The sequence below is a fragment of the Jaculus jaculus genome, chromosome 1 (assembly GCF_020740685.1).
Source record: "Jaculus jaculus isolate mJacJac1 chromosome 1, mJacJac1.mat.Y.cur, whole genome shotgun sequence".
NCBI classification, from domain to species: Eukaryota; Metazoa; Chordata; class Mammalia; order Rodentia; family Dipodidae; genus Jaculus; species Jaculus jaculus.
Genome location: NC_059102.1, coordinates 30420424 through 30442510, shown reverse-complemented (window position 1 = coordinate 30442510; position 22087 = coordinate 30420424). Strand labels below are relative to the sequence as shown.

General features: G+C 43.6%; 1 protein-coding gene across 1 annotated transcript in view; it reads right to left on the bottom strand.

The window, feature by feature from the left end:
• The window catches only part of Cfap43 (cilia and flagella associated protein 43), a 105765-nt gene extending 86085 nt beyond the window's left edge, over positions 1-19680 (bottom strand). The window contains exons 1-6 of the mRNA XM_045161221.1: positions 19616-19680; positions 18219-18472; positions 13251-13347; positions 7943-8110; positions 4767-4917; positions 857-1013 (exon numbers count right to left, since the gene is read on the bottom strand). Of these exons, the coding sequence (XP_045017156.1) occupies positions 857-1013; positions 4767-4917; positions 7943-8110; positions 13251-13347; positions 18219-18472; positions 19616-19680 (892 nt within the window). The remainder of the gene's footprint in view (positions 1-856; positions 1014-4766; positions 4918-7942; positions 8111-13250; positions 13348-18218; positions 18473-19615) is intronic.
• Between the last annotated feature and the right edge of the window lie 2407 nt (positions 19681-22087).

Sequence of the window (22087 nt, the reverse complement as noted above, 5' to 3'; positions counted from 1 at the left end):
TAGTTCAACAGGGACCAGATGCCCTGCAGATGCCCTCAAGATAGATTAAGGTCAGTGAGGGTCTGAGATGGTTGACGAAATCAAGGTGTGAAACGATGAATGCAACTGGAATAGAGTGCCTACAAGCAGGTCTGGGGAGGTTTCCCTGGAGAGGCTCTCTCCAGAATCCACACCTACTGCCCAGGTGGGTGCCAGTGTCATCTCCTGAGTCAGACCTCACCCTGATCACAGCTGATGGAACCAAGAATGGGCACCGGACCTATGGTTCTCCTTGAAATTCTTTTTTTTTTAATTTAATTTAATTTTATTTGTAATGCGAGAGAGAGAGGAGTGCCAGGAATTGAACCTGAATCCTTTAGCTTTGTAGGCAAGCGCCTTAATCACTATGGCCATCTCTCCAGTCCTGTTTTTTTTTTTTTTTTTTTTGGTTGTTGTTTATTTTTAAGGTAGGGTCTCACTCTAGTCCAGGCTGACCTAGAATTCACTATGTAGTCTCAGGGTGACCTCATTGAACTCATGGTGATCCTCCTACCTTTGCCTTCAGAGTGCTGTGGATTAAAGGCATATACTACCATGGGGGCACCTGTTTTGTTTTCATTTAAATCTTGTTTGTATTACAGAGATGCAGATGTAACTCCTCACTATGCTGTTTGGATGATTATATGAGATATGCATATAAAACACTCAATAGGCTGTACCTGTGATAAGAGTATCATGGTGAATAAGTAGAGGTGAAACGGAAGGAGGATCAGCTGTATCTCCAAAAAAAAGGGCAAAATCAGGGAACAAGAGCACGCCAGCTAGGGGCCATGGCTGCGCTAGGCCTCTGCGACTGTGGAGCAGGACCGGGTCTCACCTGGTAAATTCTCCTCTTGCTTCTGCAGCACAGTCACCGCCAAGGTTTCTCCATTAATCATCAGAAGATGACCCTCTTCACAACCAACATACAGGTCGCTTGTTGGAGTCCAGCAATGCATTGTGGGGTGAAGCAAAGGGTAGATATCATCTTTGGGCTTTGGGGCAAGAATAATAACCTTGTGTTAGACATCAATCATGTGAAAGAACCAGAGAAATGCCCATCAAAACAACTGCCAGGGAGAAACCAATTCATATGGTCACTCACAAAGTCACTGGCCTTGCCATGTGCCAATGGCTACAGTGAATTTCTCCTTCCTCACTCTACTTCTCTTTACATGCTATTTCACCAAGAAAAACGCTTAAGCTTTCTTGCCAATGCACTCAGAGCTCTGTTGTCACAGACTCTCATGAAAGTTATGACAACTTATAAATCATTTCTTAGTGGGCACTTTTGGTGTCTTGAGTCTAAGAAAAATTATTTTCTGTGTAAAACTGCCCTTTGGAGGTGGGGAGACGTCCATCCACATTCCTCTTTTCTGATCTGCACAGCTCACCAAGGCTTAGTGCCTCTACTTAGCTGGTGACAGGGAGGAAGAGCCCACCCTGATTCTGTGGCTCCTCTAATTTGGTTCATAAGACATCCCACATGGATTTGATCCCACAAAAGGGGAAATGCACAAAACCTGGAATGTCTTTAGAAGAAAAGTTCACTTTGGGGACTGAAAACAAATCATTCAAATACCTAGAGTTGCCATTTTGAAAAGTGCTGGTAATAAATATTGTCATTTCCTAGGGCTTCTTACTCCACGCATCTTAACCTTTCCATTTTTGAAAAAACTTAAATTTATTTATTTATGTGTGTGTACGGTGGGGGGGGACTATGTGTGCGGCATGTGTCATGGTGTGCATGTGGAAGTCAGAACATAACCTGGAGGTGTCTGTGCACTTCTTTTCTGCCTTCTTTAGACAGGGTCTACTGCCACTGCACATGAACACCAGTCTAGCTGGCCAAAGAGCTTCAGATTCTCCTGGTTTCACCTCCCATTGTTGTAGGATCCCAGATGCATGAGCCACTTTGCATTTGGCTTTATGTGGGTGCTGGTGAGGACTTAACATGGGTTGGAAGGCTTTGCAAGTAAACAACTTTAACTACTGAGCCATCTCCCCAGTCCCTATTTTACCCTCTTTCTGAAAACAGAAATTTAATGCTACAGTTTAATAGCTCTAAGACATACAGGGAATATTGATAAAGCATACACTTTGCATTTAATTTTTAAATCAAATTATCAGTCATTTACCTTTTCATTTTGGTGAGGAAAATGGCTAAAGCTTTGATTAGTGTTAATAATGAACAAAAGTATAACCAAAAGTAAACCTCAAGGGTCTTAGTTTCATTCCTCCTGCCAAATCTTATTTCTTGTGACCTGGATACTATGAACCATGTATGTATATAAGTTGGCAAGCTAAGGACTTTTACAAGATTATAGATATTGAAAAATCCCATTATCTTTCTTGTAGCTACTGCTAGAAAGGCACATTATAAATAGGCCTAGGACACATTACACAGCTTACTGAGAATGTGAGCAACATATCCACTTATAGTGTGGGGAAATCAAAGGCAGGTGTTATCTGGGCAGAAATTGGATCAAACGTATTATATGGGCACTGGTAAACTGAACCTGGGCCAGCAGGCTTTGCAAGCAAGCATCTTTAACTGATGAGCCATTTACCCAGTCCACATTTATTTTTTAAATAACACAAAATATATTATTAAAGAAAATAATACCAAGACAGCTCATAAGGAAAAAAAGTCACATACAAGTTTAGCTTGCCCTGGCCAGAAAATTCTAAGTTTTAATTCTCACATTCTGTTTCATACACGCAGACTCACTGGCATTGGGAGAATCACATTGGCAATCTGTTTGAGGTGATATTGTTTTAGTTTTTTGTTTTTTCAAGGTAGGGTCTTGCTCTACCCCAGGCTGACCTGGAATTCACTATGTCGTCTCAAGGTGTCCTTGAACTCACTACAATCCTACTTCTGCCTCTCAACTGTGAAACATATTCCAATTTATCCTATTATACCTATTTCATCAGACTTTGCAGCACATAACATTCTATGTATAACTTCATAATTTATTACTTACTGTTCCCCCTCACCAGTCAGTAAAGCACCATACAGTTAGGGGCTCTTTCCGTGCTGTGTTTACTATTGTATACCTATGGCTAGAACAGTAGTCTCTGGAAATTTATCAAATGCCCCAATCAATGTTTGCTAGATGAATGATCCCCGAATAAAAGAAGGAAATCAGCATGGAGCTCTAAAAAGATTTTTTTTTTCTTCAAAATGGCAACTCCAGGTATTTGAATGAGTTATATCCCAACATTTTCCAAAGGCAAAGAACAATTGACTGCATATTAAATGCTTTGTGTAGGATTTATCATGTAGTGTAGAGAAATATGAGGACTCATACAGAAGTTGACTACAGAAAGAGAAAAGGATTTGAGATGAAATTTGGATAATGTAGGCACAGAGTACCAACTGAAATAGAAACAAGTGTGATGACTGAGCCGCTTGTTTTTCTTTGCTGCCCCCTAGTGGCTGAGTGTGGTGCTACTTCCAAGACTAAAACCTGGGGCTAGCCAAGAATCTGCCAACAGTGAGTTATTGTCATTCATTAGAGGAGTCACTGGGAGCTTGAACTTGTTTCCTTGCTTGCCACAAACATTTTATAATAAAATTTAAGTTTTCACGGTAAATTACTTTTCGCATTCATAGATTAATTTTCTGCAGCAGTCTCAACTATTTCAGAACATCCCCCTCTGATAACTGTTTAGGAGTTTCACAGAATGGCCAGCCTAACACAGGTATTGGAGGCTTGGGGGACTGACATTCCTTACCTTCATCTCAAATGCCTTGTCCTGCTACTGTGCTGTGTGCCCTCCTCCACCACCCTACGCCTCATTCAGCCATCACCCTGTCTTCCTTTATCATGCCCCAGCCACACAGATCTAGTCTCAGTTCCTCCAGTAGCTGTCCATCTTCTCCCCCCAGGGCCTTTGAACAGGCATTTCTGTACACCTGAAGTGCCCTTCTCTGCTAGGGACGCCAGCCCCCAACCCTCCACCAAGTGCCAATTCCCCAGACCTCTGCCTTTTGCCACAACGACCACATTGAGGGGTGCTGCTTTTGTTGTGGTTTGAGGGGTGCTGCTTTTGTTGTGGTTTGAGGGGTGCTGCTTTTGTTGTGGTTTGAGGGATGCTGCTTTTGTTGTGGTGCACATAAGAATGGGAACCGCTTGAGGATCATGGCTGCTGGGTCTCCATGTGGTCTCATTGCCAAAAGAGTGTCTGCTACGGGAAGGGAGCTTGATACATATGTATGGAAGGAAAGTGAGAAGGGATAAAGGGAGGGAGGGAAAGGAGAAGTTGTGGACAAATTCTCCCTCTTGAAACTTTCTACCATTCTTTTCTGCCTTCCTCTCTCCTGCATCGCTTGTTTTTGGACCACACGCCTTCTCCTCTTTGAGCTCTATTCTTTTCTCTCATCCTTTCTCTGTTTGTTAATCACACCTGAACTGAACACTCCCAAGTGCCACTTGTGAGATAGACACTGACGTCTGTGTTTCCAGCCCTGCCTCTCTATCCTGACATGGGGTCTACTTGCCATCTTCCACCCAGCATCTTTGCTTCAATGCTTCCTGTCCACTCAACTTCAGTCTGTCCAAAATAAAATTATCATTGAGGCTCCCAGTTTTTTCATCATCTTCCCAGACATCTAAACTCAGCCATCCAAAGTCTCTGTCTCTCACTCTTCATCAGGACCATCCTCTGAAGCCTTCCTGTCTCATAGCCAAGTGAAAACTCACTTCTAAGACTACCATCTGTTAAGCAAACAAGGTAATTACCCTGAAAGTTTCTGCCTCTTCATCCACTAGCCCAGCAATGGCTGACAGTGGTAGCACGGGTCCATAAATGAGGTCCTTGGGCAATGAAGTGGGGAAAAGCACATCTGTTTCATTGAAAAATGTTCCATCTTCTAGAGGAAGTTTTACTGACCTGTAGATAAGGAAGCCATCACAACAGATTAACAGAAACTAATTATGGACGTAACCTCTGCCTGTCAGTATAAGATAGGGGAGGGTTGTGATATAAAAATACATGGGAAGATGAAAGCCAAGGGACAGGTTTTAAAATATATATCATATAAGGACAAGGCACACACAGTTATAAGTTAAGCGTACAGGGATTAGGAGCTGGAGAGTGGCTCAGCGGTCAAAGGCACTTATTTGAAACACCTGATGACCCAGATGTAAAGTAGCACATACATCTGGCATATGCAGCAGCAAGAGATCCTGGTATGCCCATATACGCATTAAATAAATAAAGTATGCAAAGTTAATGTCTGAAGCAAGAACTGTAAAATACAATGCTGATGGGCAGGAGATAGGGAGTATGACCAGTAGAGAGTGTCTGTCCCTTGTAAAAGTGGCAAGTACTCCTCAGTTTTATTCAAAAGAGTTGGTAACATGGGAAGCATTTGGTTCCAAAATACCATAGTCTGGGTATTTATGAGAAACAGCTTAGATTTTATTTTTTACATGTTTATTTATTTATAGAGAAAGAGTGGGGAGTGAGTATGGGCCCACCAGGGCCTCTTGCCACTGAGAATGAACTCCAGAAGCATGTGCTACTTTGTGCATCTGGCTATATGTGGATACTGGGGAACTGAACGTGGTTTGGCAAGCTTTTCAAGCAAGTGCCTTAACTGCTGAGCCATCTCCTTCACACACAGCACAAGCTTAAAATGTTGGCAACTAATCAAATTTTGTAGGCAAAAATCAACATACATATAGGCTGTATTCAGCCACCTTTGCAATCTCTGATAACAAGAATTCATTTTCAAACTTACCATATATCTGCTTTTAATCTATGATATGGTTATAAAGGTAAGTTTGGAGAAGCTGGCATTAAATTGGAAGCTTCCTTGGTATGTTCCGTGAATGACAGTAATTTTGAGAGTGATCACATAAGCAGAGGGCTGAACTGCATGGTGTGACTACTGTAGCATCCTGTTGCTTTTTGAGGCAGGACTTGTTTCATGTGCTTATTAAAAAAAAAAGTCACCCAAGGGTTAGAGAGATTGCTTAGTGGTTAATGTGCTTTCCTGCAAAACCAAAGGACCCACATTTGATTCTCCAGGACCCAGGTAAGCCAGATGTACAAGGTGGTACATGAGTCTGGAGTTTGTTTGTGAAGGTTGAAGGCCCTGGCATTCTCTCTTTCTACCTCTCTACCTGCCTTTCTCTCTTTCTCTCTCTCTCTCTCTCTCTCTCTCTCTCTCCCGCCCCTCTATCTCAAATAAATTTAAAATATTTTTAAGTCACCCAAGTCAACCTTCAGAAGTACAATAGTAAGTTCGAGGGCAGCAAAGGAGGAAAGGGGAAGATCCTCACAGGGATCTGATAGAGACATTGTCCTCGGTGCTAAAGCATGGTGTTGTCAGCTGTGACTAGAGACAGATTTATCTATTCAATGGGTTCTTATGAAAATGAACTTGAGAGACAGAGTTCTAAGCATAACTCTTTTTCCCCCTAGCCTTCATCTGGTTGCTTGTTTTCTGTTTTAACTGGCTTCATGGTTTAAGGTGATGTATTTTTTATGTTGTGTATGTGTGCATGTTTATGTGTTTGCAGGTGCATGTGTACATGTGAGGTGGAGGCCAGAGAATAGCCTTGGTTGTCCTTCCTCAGGTACATTGCCACTTTTTTTTGAAAAGGGCCTCATTGGCCTGGAGTTCACCAGTTAGGCCGAACTGGCCGGCTGGCTCCAGCCCTCATGCTTGTGAGGCAGGCACTCTTCCCACTGGACTGTCTCATCAGCCCCCAACACAATTGTTCAAAGCTTGAAATTTCAAGACCATGTCTTGTTCTGAAAAAAAGGTGATCGGCTCAGTGGCACTTTGAGGCTTTGAACTCTTTGGTTATATACACCGGTTGTTATTAACTGTGCCCACTATTAACAATTTGTCCCAGAATTCCTCTTTGAACCATTGAGTTTTTTTCTGTTTGTTTCTTTATAAACAGGTGACTTCCTTGACAACACTATATGTAATACTCTTCTTTTAAAAAAATATTTATTTTTATTTATTAGAGAGGGAGAGATAAAGAGAGAAGGAGAGAATGGGCATACCTGGGCCTCTAGCCACTGCAAACGAACTCCAGATGCATGTGCCACCTTGTGCATCTGTCTTACGTGGGACTTGGAGAATTGAACCTAAATCCTTTGGCTTTTCAGGCAAGCACCTTAACTGCTAAGCCATCTCTCCATTCCTGTAACTCCTCTTATGTGGATAATGTGACCCCGCCATATGCTGTATAGATCTGCACACCTCCTACATCTAACGGGGCACATATTTGGGTTGGGGAGCTATGGCACTCATGTATGGAGATCAGAGGACAGCTTTCAGGTGTCCATCCTTGCTTCCCACTTTGTTTGAGGCAGGATCTCTTGTCCACAGGTCTGTTCAGGAGGCTAGCTGGCCTGTGAGTTTCCAGTGAATTATCCTGCCTCTACCTCCCTTCTCACATCGTGTGCTCAGATGACAGATGCCTGCTTGTCTGCCTTCTTATGTGGGTTCTGGGGATCCCAACTTGGGTGCTCAGAACAACAAACACTTGATCCACTAAGCCCTCTCCCTTGTCCTGAAATATTTATTTTTGAGATGTCAGTAGGACACAACAAAAAAAGTAGGAGCAAAAAACTTATAAATTCCCCTTTGTTACAATAGTTGCATTAAAAAAATACTAAGAATAAATTAAAATTTTGAAAATTAAGCTGTGCTAGCAATTCTCAAAGGACTTGAAAAAATTAATTGGGAAATTAAGTCAAAGAGAATGTTTTTGATATGCAAACAACTACACCATGGTAATAAGATATAGAAAGATGTTATAGCTGATAAGCTGCATGTATGTGTGTATGTGTGCTTGTATAGAAAACCACTTTATTCATCAAAGTAGCCCAATCCCAGTCCATGAACTCAAAGACTAACATGCTACTGCTATATAATGACAAAGCCTCCTACTTTGATTTTAAATAATGCTCCTCATTGCACTTTTCAATGGTCCACACGCTCACAATACTTGAACTTGATAAACACAGCTGGTGCCAGTTCATGGGGTTAAAAGACATCTGGCTCACATCCACACCAGGTTGTGATTTCCTGCACAAGACGGTATTGGATTCCCAGTTCCTTAGAAAAAACAGCATTTGGGAAAACATTAACTATATTTAATTTATATCATGAAAATATCTGATTATTTTAAGACAATTTATTACACTGGAACATAGTGTATAATTTATATAACCTATAACACAAACATCAAATTTATTGGCAGTTATGCTTAACTGAATTCCTTTAAGAAGCAAAATAGTATGTTTTCAAAATATCACATTGCTGTACACTACACCAAGGCTACTTTAACCTTCTTATTTGATTTGAATTTAACTCTGCCAAACCTAGGAAATGGAATATATCATCACATATGCTGAAAAATAAAAGTAGTAGTTTATTATGTTTGAATATTTCACATGGGTCTGGGGATACTGTATTCACTAAGGAAAACTGATCACTTATGAAGTTTTAAAATCAAATCAATAGCATTTTAAAATTGATTCTTTCATTTACCCTTTTGAGTGAATATCCTCAAAACTTACCATGAACGAGGTCCTTTGTTAGATGGATGGAAAAGAACAAAGAAATGGATTTTAAACGTATGGGGGCTCTACCCTCACCTGAGGAACTCAGAGAGCAGTGACTGCAAAACAGGACCTGATGTCTCCTGACCATCCCTTGCCTGTGGACTCCCTCCTCTTCAACTTCCTGTCTCAGACACCTGACAAGCCTGTCAATCTTGGTCAGACACACTTGAGCGCCTAGGCTTCTCCAGACATAGGAGCAAAGAGCATGTGGCTGTGCACACCAGAGATGCTACAGATTCCTGGCTCCTGCCACTGTTGGACCCTCAAATCGAAGCAACCTCCTGTCTTGTCGCATCCCTGACTGCTTTTCTCTTTCGTGTTCTAGAGCAGACATTTTTAATACTCTTCACTCTCCTGAAGCCTTAACCCGAGTTACCTCCTCAACATGAATGGTCTCCATTCTAACAAAGAAAACAGAATTTCTCCTGCTTTCATGTTGGAGACGAGGAGATGAGCCCTGAACAGATCTTTGCCCTGAGATAACCTCTGCCCTGAGATAACTTCTGCCCTGAGCAACTTCCGACCTTTCCTCATCCCCCCACCCTGCCATACCTAACTGATTCCATCCCCTCACCCCGCCACACCTAACTAATTAACATCCTGCCTGGCGACTGCAGAGACGTGAGAACTATACTGTGAATTCCTGGAATAACCGCAAACTGTCCTAGGCCAAAGGCCAAGAAGATTCTGTAACTTTCCACCACCTGCCTCCTCCAGCCCCCCCCCCGCCAAGATCCTAACCCTAACCCTTAAAAAGGCCGCTGTGGCTCAATAAAATTGGACTCTTGACAAGTGTACATTTGCTTGAGTCTCTTCCTCTCTCTCGCCCATCTTATTTCAGGTTAGGGTTCCCCTCGCCCCCACGAATAACGAGGTCCCGCGGGTCGGGACACTTTCAAGTTTAACCACTGTTTCTGGTTGCCTCCCGGGCCACTTCTCTCCCATTACCATGCAAGGCCTACCCTGCTTCCAGCTGAAGGCCTCTGACCACCCAGCACTAGATCAGGTCTTGTCTTCCAGAGCTTATTCACTCATACCTTCTCTTTTGCATCTTTCCAAGCCATCCATGTCTCTCACTGTCTTCTTCCAGCTAAATTTCTTGTGCTAAACTCCCTGTATCTCCTCCCTCGGCACCACTCTCCCTCCTCATCCCAAGCCTCCTGTACCCATCGCCACCATTCCCTTACCACACCTCTGTTTAGAACTCATAGACATCTGCCATTGCCACTAATCAAGAGGGCATGTCTCAACCTTTAACACCTTCTGGAAGAACTCTTTTTTTTTTTTTTTTTGGTTTATCGAGGTAGGGTCTCACTCTGGTCCAGGCTGACCTGGAATTAACTCTGTAGTCTCAGGGTGGCCTTGAACTCACGGCGATCCTCCTACCTCTGCCTCCTGAGTGCTGGGATTAAAGGCATGCGCCATGGAAGAACTCTTGATGCTCTGGCATGCAGCTTGTATGTTATACCTCATGTCCTCCCAACCTCGTTGTGTCTCGGGCCTTAACCTCCTTTGTTCCCATGGATTCAATGACTATCTAATTTTGTGGACATTACTGCTTTACTTACTTCATGTGGCATACCCAACCTGTGTCTCACTTCATACATGCTGCACATGCTCAGGGGCTTCCCTGAGCGTCGCTTGCAGGGGGCAATAAACCAGAGGAGTCAGTAGTGTATGGTGTGAACCTTTGCTCAGTGATACAGGAGGGATAAACTGTTTCCCCTCATCTTCTTCCCCATTGTCCATACTCACAGCAGTTCACAGAGCCTCAGTTTTCCTCCCTTCCTTCCTTCCTTTCTCCCTCCCTCACTTTGTCCCTCCCTCCCTCTCTCCCTTCATTGCCTCCCTTTCCTCCCTCTCTTCCTCTCTCGCTAAGATAAGATCTTGCTATGCAACCCAGATTGGCCTTCAAGACATAGGTCTACCCTGCCTCCCTCCTGAGGATACACTCCCTGCTGAATAACTGCAAGCTGGCCTCACACTTCCTTTCAGGCTTGTTTCTCTCATGCCTAATTTCTTTATTGTGATCTTTAAAGTAAATCTCTTGCGACCTTTCAATTAAAGCCTGATATACATTCTCTGATCCTGTGGTCTTTGCACGTGCCTCTCCCTTGCTTGGGATCCTTCTCCTCTTCTTAAGGCTCATCCCTGGTTTCCCTTTGATATTGCTATGGGTTGAACTGCAGAGAAAAGGGGCTGAGTGACCTGACTTCCTTCAGAATATGACCATATTTGGAAACAGGAATTTGACAGAGGTGATTATGTTAAGACAGGGTAATCAAGGCTGAGCCTTAATGAAGACACACAAACACACACACACAGGGAAGGAGGGGGAGAGAGAGAGGGTCACGTGTAAATGAGCACCCAAAATGCCTGCAAACCAGCAGAGTCTGGCAGGAGGCTGGAACAGACAGATGTGCTTTCAGCACTGCAGAACAAACTGACCCCGCCCATACCTCCATCTTGAAATTCTGGTCTCCAGAACCTGAGACAATGGATTTCTGTTGCTTAAGCCACTTATGTTGTGGTACCTGTTAAGTTGGGCCTAGCAAACTAATACAGGCTTCTACTTAAACCTGACCTCCTTCTTCAGGGTACAGGAGGTGTCTCTGGTCCATGCACCTTTGAGCCCAAGACCACTGAATGCTGCGGAAGATCTCAGACCCTTTTCAGGTTTTTCCTACTCAACCACATACCCACTACATGAATTTGGACAAAGAGTTCACAAGAAGAAAAAAGCCAAGCTGGAATAAAAGAAAACTGCTGGCTCAGCAGTTTGCAACCAGCTCCCTTGAACTCAAACCGTGGACTTTGTTCCTTGCTTTGAGTTCAGGTGTTAACACCACTGCAGTGGGGTACTGAGTGCAAGCTCTACGGGATAAGGGGAAGCGTGACTTCACTGGGGAAAGGTCAATACCAGAACAAAGGTGATGCTGTGATTGTGCTGTCTGGTACAACAGTCCAGTTCAGTGCTATGGCAGAGACTTCCGGGATGTTCACTGTTCTGGTATTCCTGTATTTCTTCTAAAGTTCTAGTTGACCATTCTTTGTTTGAACTGTGGTATGCTTTTCTTTTTTTATGTATTCAGGAACTGCTGCCTCTGAATGTTTCTGTCCCCACGCCCCCAATTCAGATGTGCAGGACCTCATAAAGAGGGTCATCACCCTTGTAAAGGAGACCCACCACTAGCTGCCAAGAGGTGACTAGACGAAGTGTGGCATATCCATGTCCTGGGCTAGAAAGACTGTTGACATTCAAATTTCATTTGTGCTGCCTGAAATCAGGCAAATGAAACAGAAGATACCCTGTATGACTCCCTGTGTTTGAAATTCTAGAAAAAGCAAGTGAATCTTGAGTGATACAAACATATCAGGCACTGCTTAGTGCCAGGTCAGGGATAAGATAAGGGTATGTGTGGCAAGGGCCAATAATGAGCCTCTCAAAGGGCACATGGAGGATGGATATATTTGGCTTCCATGATTAAACTGTATACTTCATATATGAGCAGATTATTACATTTAAATTACATCTCGATAAAGCTGAAGATTTTTTTTTGGTAGTTTTGGGGATTGAACTCATGCCTCATGCAGGTTAAGTAAGCAATCAGCCTTCAATAAAAACTGATTATTTGTTTATACAGGATTTCACACTGTAGCCAAGGCTGGTCCAAAAATCACTACATAGCCTAGGTTGGCCTCAAACTCACCACAATCTCCTGTTTCAGTCTCCTGAGTGCTAGGATTACAGGTGTAAACTACCATGCCTGGTTTAGTAAAGCTATTTTTTAATCATGCATAATTGGACCAGGGGTATATGTGGCTCATTTGGCAAAGGGCTTACCTCATGAGCATGAGGACCTGAGTTTGATCCCCAGCACCCACATAAATGCCAGGCATAGTGGGAGGCACATGCCTTAGGGCCAGCACTGAGGTGGCAGAAATGAGACCCTGTCTTAAGAAGAAGTGAACAACAATCTAAGGGAAACACCTGAGATTGTTCCCTGGCCCCCACACACGTGTACACATATGTACCCACACACATACAAACATGTCCACACACCCAAGAAATAAAGCACATAAATTCAATATGCTTTTGATTCTTACATTTTTGTGCAAGAAATTTTTGTGTCTAAAGAGTGTCCTCAATAATTCCTGGAACATTTTATACTTCTCCTTATAACAACTATTCTCTCCTGAAGAGGTTGATATTACAGATGGAAAAGTGAATGGGGCCGTGAAGTTGGTCACGCGAAATGACTCAGCTCAGACCAGAGCTGTGTCTGTCTAATCCACAGGTTTTCCTACATGGATGGCCAGGTGACAGATGTGGTCTATTGCTACACTCTCAGCATTCTGTTCTGATGTCACTAAAAACAATACTTGTACTTGCACCTGTTACCCGATGAAGGAAATATTGCAGCACGTGAGTTAAAAGAGACAATAATTTAGCCATCATATGGTTTTGCCCTGACAAATTTCATACCTAAACAACTACATTAAATGACTGGGATTTTTATTCTATCTTCCCTTGTTTCAGATATTCATGTACGTTCTCTTTTATAATATCCAGAAGGACACAATTCCAGTGGAATCTAGTGAAGGAAATGTTTTGGGGTGCTGAAACTTACCAGAGGGTCAGCTCAAATTCTGGCAGAGAGGAGTAACTAGCCAGGTAGGTGCCACAGTAGCTGAAGGAAAGTAAAGTGTAGTCCAGAAGAATATTGCCTAAAATATAAAAGCCATTACAAGGACTTGATGGTCACATTCTTTTCTAGTGATTTTTTTAATGTATCTTTAAAGCACTTAACTATTTATTGCAGCAAAAGATTTCCTTCTGGTCAACCTCTAAGACCATGAACAGAAATCTAATAGCAAAGTTAAGAACTGCTTTCATTGCTTTTGTCATTATTATTTTTGGTCTGTTTTGTTTTGTTTTGAGACAGAGTCTTCCAATGTAAACCAGGCTGGCTTTGAACCCATGATAGTTCTGCCTCAGTCTTCCAAATGCTGGCATTATAAGCAGGTACCACCAGTCCTAGTGGGACCCATTTAAAAATTTTTTAAATTATTGATTTATTTCACAGAGAAAGAGGGAGAGAGAGAGAGAATGGGTGGGCCAGGGCCTCCAGCCACTGCAAAGGAACTTCAGAGGCATGCGCCCCCTTGTGCATCTGTCTAACGTGGGTCCTGGGGAATCGAACCTGGGCCCTTTGGCCTTGCCTTAACCACTAAGCCATCCCTCCAGCCCTGGGATCCATGTTTTACTAGAGTGAATTAAGACCATTAGGACCCTGTGGATAGATGTCATCTCAGAACTCGGCACATTAATGTTTCAGTTTGATTCAAAATGAATGATCCCAAGTCCTTAAAATGACTCATATGAAGCAGAGCATGATGGTGTATGCCTTTAATCCCAACACTTGGGAGGCAGAGGTAGGAAGATCACCATGAGTTCAAGGCCACCCTGAGACTGCATAGTGAATTCCAGGTCAGCCTGAGCTAGAGTGAGACCCTACCTCGAAAAACAAAAGCAAAAAGTCTCAAATGAGACATTGCAATTAAAAGTTATTCACAATTCCAGTACTTTGGGAAGTTGTAATAATTCCAGTTTATTTGCTCAGGCGGGCTTCAAAAATCACTATGTAGCCCCAAATGACCTTAAACTCAAGACCTTCTTGTCCTTGCCTCCTGAATACTGGGATTACAAATGTCTACTACTGTGCCCAGCTTCTTTCTGGTATTTTTATCCTATGTATTTACATGTAAAAATACATACAAATATAATTATTTAAATGTAAGTTTGCTTTTTATAGCTATGAGTATGGAGTGAATATTACATATAATAAATATTTTTAAAATGGTATTTGAGGACTGCAGAGATGGCTCAGCACCTAAGGCATTTACCTGCAAGGCCTAATGATGGGAGTTTGATTCTCCCTCCAATACCTACATAAAGCCAGATGCGCAGTGGTGCATGAATTTGGAATTCCTTTGCAGTGGCTGGAGACCCTGGTGTGCCCATTCTCTCTATCTCTCTCTGTTTGAAAATAAATAGACCAATAAATAAAATGCAATTCAGGGGCTGGCGACATGGTTCAGTGGTTACAGAGTTTACTTGCAAAGCCTATAGGCCTGGGCTCGTAAGATCCACATAAAACCAGACACAGAAATAGAATTCAGATCATTCATAGTGTCCTGTTGGTTTCTATGTTCACATTATAACAAGCATTTTACCATTTTCTTAATATTTCTTTAAAATGTAGTTTTTAATTTTATTTTTAGTTTTAAAATTATTTTCACTTCTTAACATCTTTATTTATTTATTAGAGAGAGAAAGAGGCAAATAGAGAGAGAGAATGGATATGCTAGAGACTCCAGCTACTGCAAACCAACTCCAGATGCATGCACCATCTTGTGCATTTGGCTTACGTGGGTCCTGGGGAATCGAACCTGGGACTTTGGCTTTGCAGGCAATGGTCTTAACCACTAAGCCATCTCTCCATCCCTATTTGTAGTTTTAGAGAGAGAGAGAAAGAGAGAGAGAATTGGTGTGCCAGGGCCTCAGCCACTGAAATTGAACTCTAGACACTTGCACCACCTACTGAATATGTGCGACCTTGCACTTGCCTCACCTTTGTGTGTCTGGCTTACATGGGATCTTGAGAGTCCCATGTGGGTCCCTAGGCTTCACAGGCAAGTATCTTAGCCGCTAAGCCATCTTTCCAGCCCTAAAATGTATGTTTTTAACCTTGTACAGGGAGCTTTGACACACTGCCATGTATTCGTACTGCTAGGGACTGGGTTCTTTTCCATCTTCAGTTTTTATGGCAGTACTTTTTAACTTCTCTGCATACAAAACTGTAACTGTATTTCTGATTATCATAGTGCCTTAAAGTGGAGTCTTGCTTCTCACAGTGACCATGAATATACATTTCCCAGGAAGACCAAGCTTACAGGAATGCTGTCAGTCCCACTGCACTTTGACTAACAATCATGGTCTTTAGAAAACTGCATTTCAAAAAAAGTAGCTCCCGGGCTTAAACTACACTTTTTTTTTTAACAGTGAAATTGGACTGTGTATAATTGGTCATTTATAATTATGTGATCTGTCTAGGTAAGGTCATTCTTTCATCATTCTATCTTTTTAAAGTATATGTAAAATTTTTCTGAACATGAAATAATTTCAGTAGCCTATTAAATTGCCTTCTACTTTTCAAATGGGTTTGCTTTTTTCCATGTGATATATTTTGATGTACTGTATATCTAACCTGATGCTTTTGGTTAAATATTATTTTCTTTTAAAAACTTATTCTTTGCAGAGAGAGAGAGGGAAGAGGGAGAGGGAGAGAGAGAAAGTATGGGTGTGCAGAACAAACTCTAGACACAAGCACCATGTTGTGCATCTGGCTTTATATGAATACTGGGGAACTGAATCTGGGCTGTTAGGCTTTGCAAGCAAACACCTCTAACTAATGAGCCATCTCTCCAGCCCCCAAATATTGTTTTCTTAACATCACTGTTGAATAGCCCACATCCTTTTGTAAATTTCTCCATCATATACTTCACTTTCCTAGATCCTGTCCCCAGTCTTCAACTCCTGCATGACCCAGTAGTCCCCAAATGAATAGCACACTCCTAATGTCTATAGCACCATAAGGTCACCAAAACCCTCTGCCTTGTCACCATGCTCTCTTATTGTCCCAGGTGAACTCTGCAGTTAGCTAAGTACTACATTCTCTCTATGGTAATAAACCTATGAACGATTTTGTCAGAAACACATTGATTTATTATAGGTAGCTCTTCCATCAGGGATGTCTCTATGGAGTTAATACTTCCAATCCATGATGTTAGTGGCTGTCTTCATCATGAGCAATTGAACTCATGTCTCTGGCTTCTTTATAAATATTTAAGTCTACTTGCATCTTGATATAAGCATTTTTATAGACATTCCCTAGACTCTCCTTTCCCACAGTTATACTTTCTTAAACATTTTATCATACCGGTTAGACTTTACAGGTTGATATAAAGTGATTATTTTAATAATAGATATCTTTGATGAATTGGTCCTAACTTTATTGTGAATTCTTTTAGTGTTTTATTATTTAACATGTTACTGGTGTGGATTTATTTCCAATTTCTTGCACAGGTCTACAGCTGAAAACTAAGCTGGGGATCTTTAAAGATGAAGGGTAGTTAATAGCCTGTATAGACAGCTCCCAACATGCTAAATGAGTTGTTTTTAAATGTGATTTAAGGGCTGGAGAGATGGTTTACTAGTTAAGGCATTTGCCTACAAAGCCAAAGGATCCTGATTCGATTCTTTAGCACCCATGTAAGCCAGATGCACAAGGGGGTGCATGCATCTGGAGTTCATTTGCAGTGGCTGGAAGCCCTGGCGTGCCCATTCTCTCTTTCTGTCTCTCTCCCTCAAATAAACAAAAATATATTAAAATGTGACTTAATCTGGTGAGGACACAAATTTTCCCACAAATCGTGTAAATTAGTGATGGTTCTTGACTTAACCCACTTATTTGACTTACAAGGCTCCAAAACTAAAAGCAGCCTCAAGCATGACCTTTGGCCCACGTAGTGTATAGCGTTTTGTTTGAAACAGTCACACTTTTAGCCCAGGCTGGCCTTGAACTCTAGATCTTCTAGATCTAGGACTGCAGGCATGTGCTACATGTCGAGCTCCCAAGTGCAAGAATGAGGACTCGAGTTCAGATCCCCAGAAAGCTGGACAAGGCCGCTCATGTCTGTTATCCCAGCATTCCTACAGTGAGCTGCAGGCAGGCCAGCGTGTGTGGTATACAGCAGAGACCAGGCCTCACACAAGGTGGGAGGGGAGGACCAACACGCCAGATTGTCCTCTTACCTTAATACATGCAGCATGGCCCCCACAAAGATTTCAAAATGTACAAGCAGTAGGTAACACCAGTTGAGCACTTGGGTTTTTTTGTGTGTGTGTGTGTGTGTATGTGTGTGTGTGTGCACGCGTGCGCATGAACACAGTGAGCACTCATCTGCCATCATCACAAACTTTACATTAGATACTACCTTCCCCCTACAGAGTGAAGTTCACACTTGTCTTTATTGGTTATGCAGACATCAGCTCAGGCGAGTTCTCAATAAATAATGATTAAGGAAGAAAAAGATCATTGTTCTGTAAGAAGTCAGTCTTCTAACATGAGTGTTTCTCAAATCCCTTGGGAAGTCTTATTAAAAGTTTTGATTTGGTGGGTTTGGGATGGAAGACAGTTTCTTTTATTTATTTATTTATTTTTGAGATTGGGTTCTTGCTCTCCTGCCTAGATCGACTGGCCTCCAACTCATGGGCTCAAAGCAGTTTCCTTTCCCAGTCTGCTAAGACGTTGGGTCTACAGGCCATTGCCACCACACCCAGCTCAGTTTCTGCACTTTCAAATAGTTTCCTGGTCAACAGTTATGTTGATGATAAGCAGATAGGTACTTGGATTAGCAAGGCTGTAGCCTACTTAAATATTTAATGATCAGCTTGATTCCTTTGACTTGAAAGGAAAACCATCTTCATTTATAAGACCTTCAGTTATGGGTAGAGGAGGGCCATCCCAGGATACCTTTTAATTTGATCCTTCTGGTCAATGCAGGAAAGTTGTATATGTAGATGAGGGGCTTTAGCTTCCGGTCCGAGAAAGCCACAACTTCATAAGGAATGTTGGTTGCCATGACACCCACAATTCCATTAATACACTGGAGTACAGTCTTTTTCTTGGTTTCAATATTAATAAAGATGACATAATTCCCAGAAGGGTAGCAAATGGTGTCATTGTTGACAAAATGCACATTCTGACTAGGGAATCCTTGCACCCATCTTTGGAAAAAGGACATCATCAATATAATACAGTTCAAATAATTTTTCTTTCCTTTTTAAAGAGCAAATAGAAGGTTGTCAGGATCTTTGAAACATGCCTGCTCTGTTTTTCACTCCCTTTCTGCCCCATCAACTAAGATCAGTGACATTCTGGGTAGAACACCAGTTTGAATCCATGAACTATAGACATTTAAAGTTCCACAGACCTTAAAGTCGTTCCTCAGAGAACTTTTAAGTAAACCCTGACTGAACCTAAAGACACCAAAGGATTTCTGAGGTCTTGTATAGTTGCAAGAGCAAAACTGACAGCAGCAGAAAGAGGAGAGATCAAGTGTCTAACAGGAAACAGCGCGCACAGGGCTCTTGTCACTGATTTGTGTTTTAAACATAAAAGTTAAAAACGACTTGAGTAGGTCGGCATGGTTGTAAAGACCCAGGTCCAAGTCGCTTCTTTCCACAAGTGAACAGGTTTTGCATCTGAAACCTGAAGATCTATTTTTAAAAGGTGAGTGGAGTCATGGGTGAAAGGATTAGAACGTGAGGGGAACATTATTTCAAGGCCTGTGTGATAAGCATACATGCTAGGGGAAGGCGGGTCGAATACAAGGAAGATTGTATTTTTATTTAAACACTGAAGCTGCGCTTCAAGACGGCACAGAAGGCAAGGGCAGGCCATGGACACAGGTTTGATAAGTCCTCTCAGGAGGTGGGAGGGGACCCTGGGGCTGGCCTCGGGATGCAGTATGGGCAGTGGGGGGCGTCTACGTTACAACGCCCTCAACACATGCAAAAGCAACCGCGGTTGCAGGGTGGGAGCTGGAGGGAAGGCAGTGGAGGGCCTGAAATAACGACGGGCGTGGGGTGGGGGGGAACATCTCCGGGATGTGAGATGGGGTGTGCGGGACGGACAGACAGACAGACAGACAGACAGACAGCGAGAGCTGGGTAGGCTGAAGCAGAAATGAAGGGTGGAGGGAGGCAAGGCCGGGTAAGCAGGCGGAGGGGGCCTGGACCAAACCGGGCGAGGCCGCGGGAAAGGGTGGGGCGGAGACCGGGCATAAAGGTGGGCGCCGAGCGGGCAGACCACCCGGGAGGAAGCGGGCACGGGGTGTCCGGGCGCCCCGCCCCAGCCCCGCGCGGCACCTCACGGACAGCGTGGCGGCCTGGAAGGCGGCCTCGTCGCGGTCGCGGTCGCGGTCCTGCGCCATGCCGCGTCCCCGGGCCCCGGCGGCCGGCCGGGCGGAGCGCAGACGCCGAGCGGCCCTCGGAGCGGCCGCCGCGGTGCGCGCCGTGTCCAGGAGACCGCAACGCCCGCGCCCATTGGCTCTGCCTGCGCATGCGCTCGCTCTCGAGCCCGGCGATTGGCCAAAGCCCTGCGATCTGGACCAATAGGCGAGTGGCAAGCCCAGCGAAGGAGGGGCTCCGTGAATGGGCAGTGGTGAGGTCCAGCCCGGACGAAACTATCAAAGCAGCTATTATTATTATTATTATTATTATTATTATTAATTGTTGTTGTTGTTTTCGAAGTAGGGTCTCACTCTAGCTCAGGCTGACCTGGAATTCTCTGTGTAGTCTCAGGGTGGCCTCGAACTCACGGCGATCCTCCTACCTCTGCCTCCCAAGTGCTGAGATTAAAGGCGTGCGCCACCACGCCCGGCTCCAGCTATTAATTCTTAATTTTTTAAGTTTATTTGAGAGAGACAGGAAGAGGCACATACAGAGAATGGGCACCCCAGGGTCTATAGCTGCCAACGAACTCCAGACGCATGTGCCCCCTTGTGCATCTGGCTTACGTGTGGGGAATTGAACCCGAGTCCTTTTGGCTTTGCAGGCAAGTGCCTTAACCGCGAAGCCATCCCTGCAGCCCGGAGCATCTATTAGTTTGAGTGTTGACCGCACCACACACTGCTCTGTACACGTCAGGCAACTAATACTTCATTCTATGCCCCGTCATCCCCTTATCACCCATAAGGAAAGTAATTTGCCGAATAGGCTTCAATCCAGACCTAGTCTGAAGCCAAAGTTCCGAGCCTTTAATTGCTGAATAACACTTTTCAGATGTCTCCCCTGCCACCTCAAGGAAGCAGTCTGGAGTGAGCTGGTGGAAGGCAGTGTGTCGCCGCTCTTCTCCTTCCCTTTCTCCTCCCTCCTGTGGCGGGAAAACTGCTTCCCCCTCTAGGGTCCTTTCTAGAAGCAAACAAGGCTTTGGAAGCTCCAGAAATGAAGACTCAGAAATACACCGAACAGCAGACAGGCAGCAAACTTTTATTCTTTGGCTGCAAGCGAAAGCTCCCTTTTTGAGAACGAAGTGTCCCAGAACTGGGCCCAAAGTGAGCTCAGGGGCTGGCTTTTATAGGATTTGGCTCTCCCTCCCGCCCTCCTGCCATGGTAATGAAGGACAGAGGTCTAGCTCCTCCCCTAAGCCCCCCACCCCCACCAAGACACATAAAGCAATGGTCTTCAAAGAAGCTAGTCATTTTAATCCCTTGCTTAGTCTTTCCTAACTTTTGCTTTTATGGCTTTCTGGCATGGTGGTTCATTATAAATAGGCGGGGGCAAAGGGGGCCTTCAAAGAGAAAGACAGGGAAGTGTACTTCAAAATATTTTGAAGCAATAATTATTGATCACAATAATAACAATAGTGAAGTCAGTGAATAAGCTGTGTCAGGAACACAGGTGAGACCACTTGTGTCTCTCCACCATCTTAGAGTTTATTGAACAATAAATTCACAAGTTACGTCAATTTCATTACCTTTAATTCATCTTGAGGCCATTGGCAATGACAGGGTCTTTTATTCCAATATTTTCATTACTATTATGAACTCTCATATTAGATTTCACACACAGGATATATAGATACAGAATGGCTAAGAAAGGGTTAAAACGCCTGCAGGGTCCAAAGGGGTCTTACTGAAGGCTAGGGCAGAGAGTTAATCTAAAGGGGCTCATTAAAGGTGATTAGATATTAACATAAGGAATGGAGCACAGAGCAGCTCTACACAAGACTAGAAGGCACAGAGCCCAGACCAAGGCTCACTGGCTTCCAACACATGGCTATTTGAGTGGACCAGGTCTGGAAGGTGAATCATGCAGAGCCAGAGTCCCAGGGATAGAGTTGGGAGAGGCTACCTGCAGTCAAGGCTCAGGACACCTGAGGCTGCAGATGTCACGGATGGGTGCTCCCTCATGCATAAGACCCCGGGGACAGAGGACTACATCACCTGACTTTTCTGGTATGGTTTGAATATGCCACTCTACCCATGCACTCCTGTTCTAATTTGTTGGGTTCATAAGTGGTAATATTTTGTTTTGTGTCAATTATCATTCTGTAGCACTGGACAGGTGGTGGTTATGTCCATGAGCAAACCAGCCGAAGGGTCATTCTGCTTCAGTATTTTTAACTGACAACAGAGCAAACCGCTGCTTTAGAGAAAGGAGTCCCTCAGGGCAAGGGACCCAGCCTGAAAATTATTCTATGCCTTGTGGAGTAGCTAAGCACCGGCCACACCTTTGTCTCCATAGTCAGTCTGAGGTTGCCAGACAATGACGAGGCAGATGTCCTGCGGAAGCACAAGCTGTATAAAGTCACAGTGGCTTCTACACAAGGCTGTAATC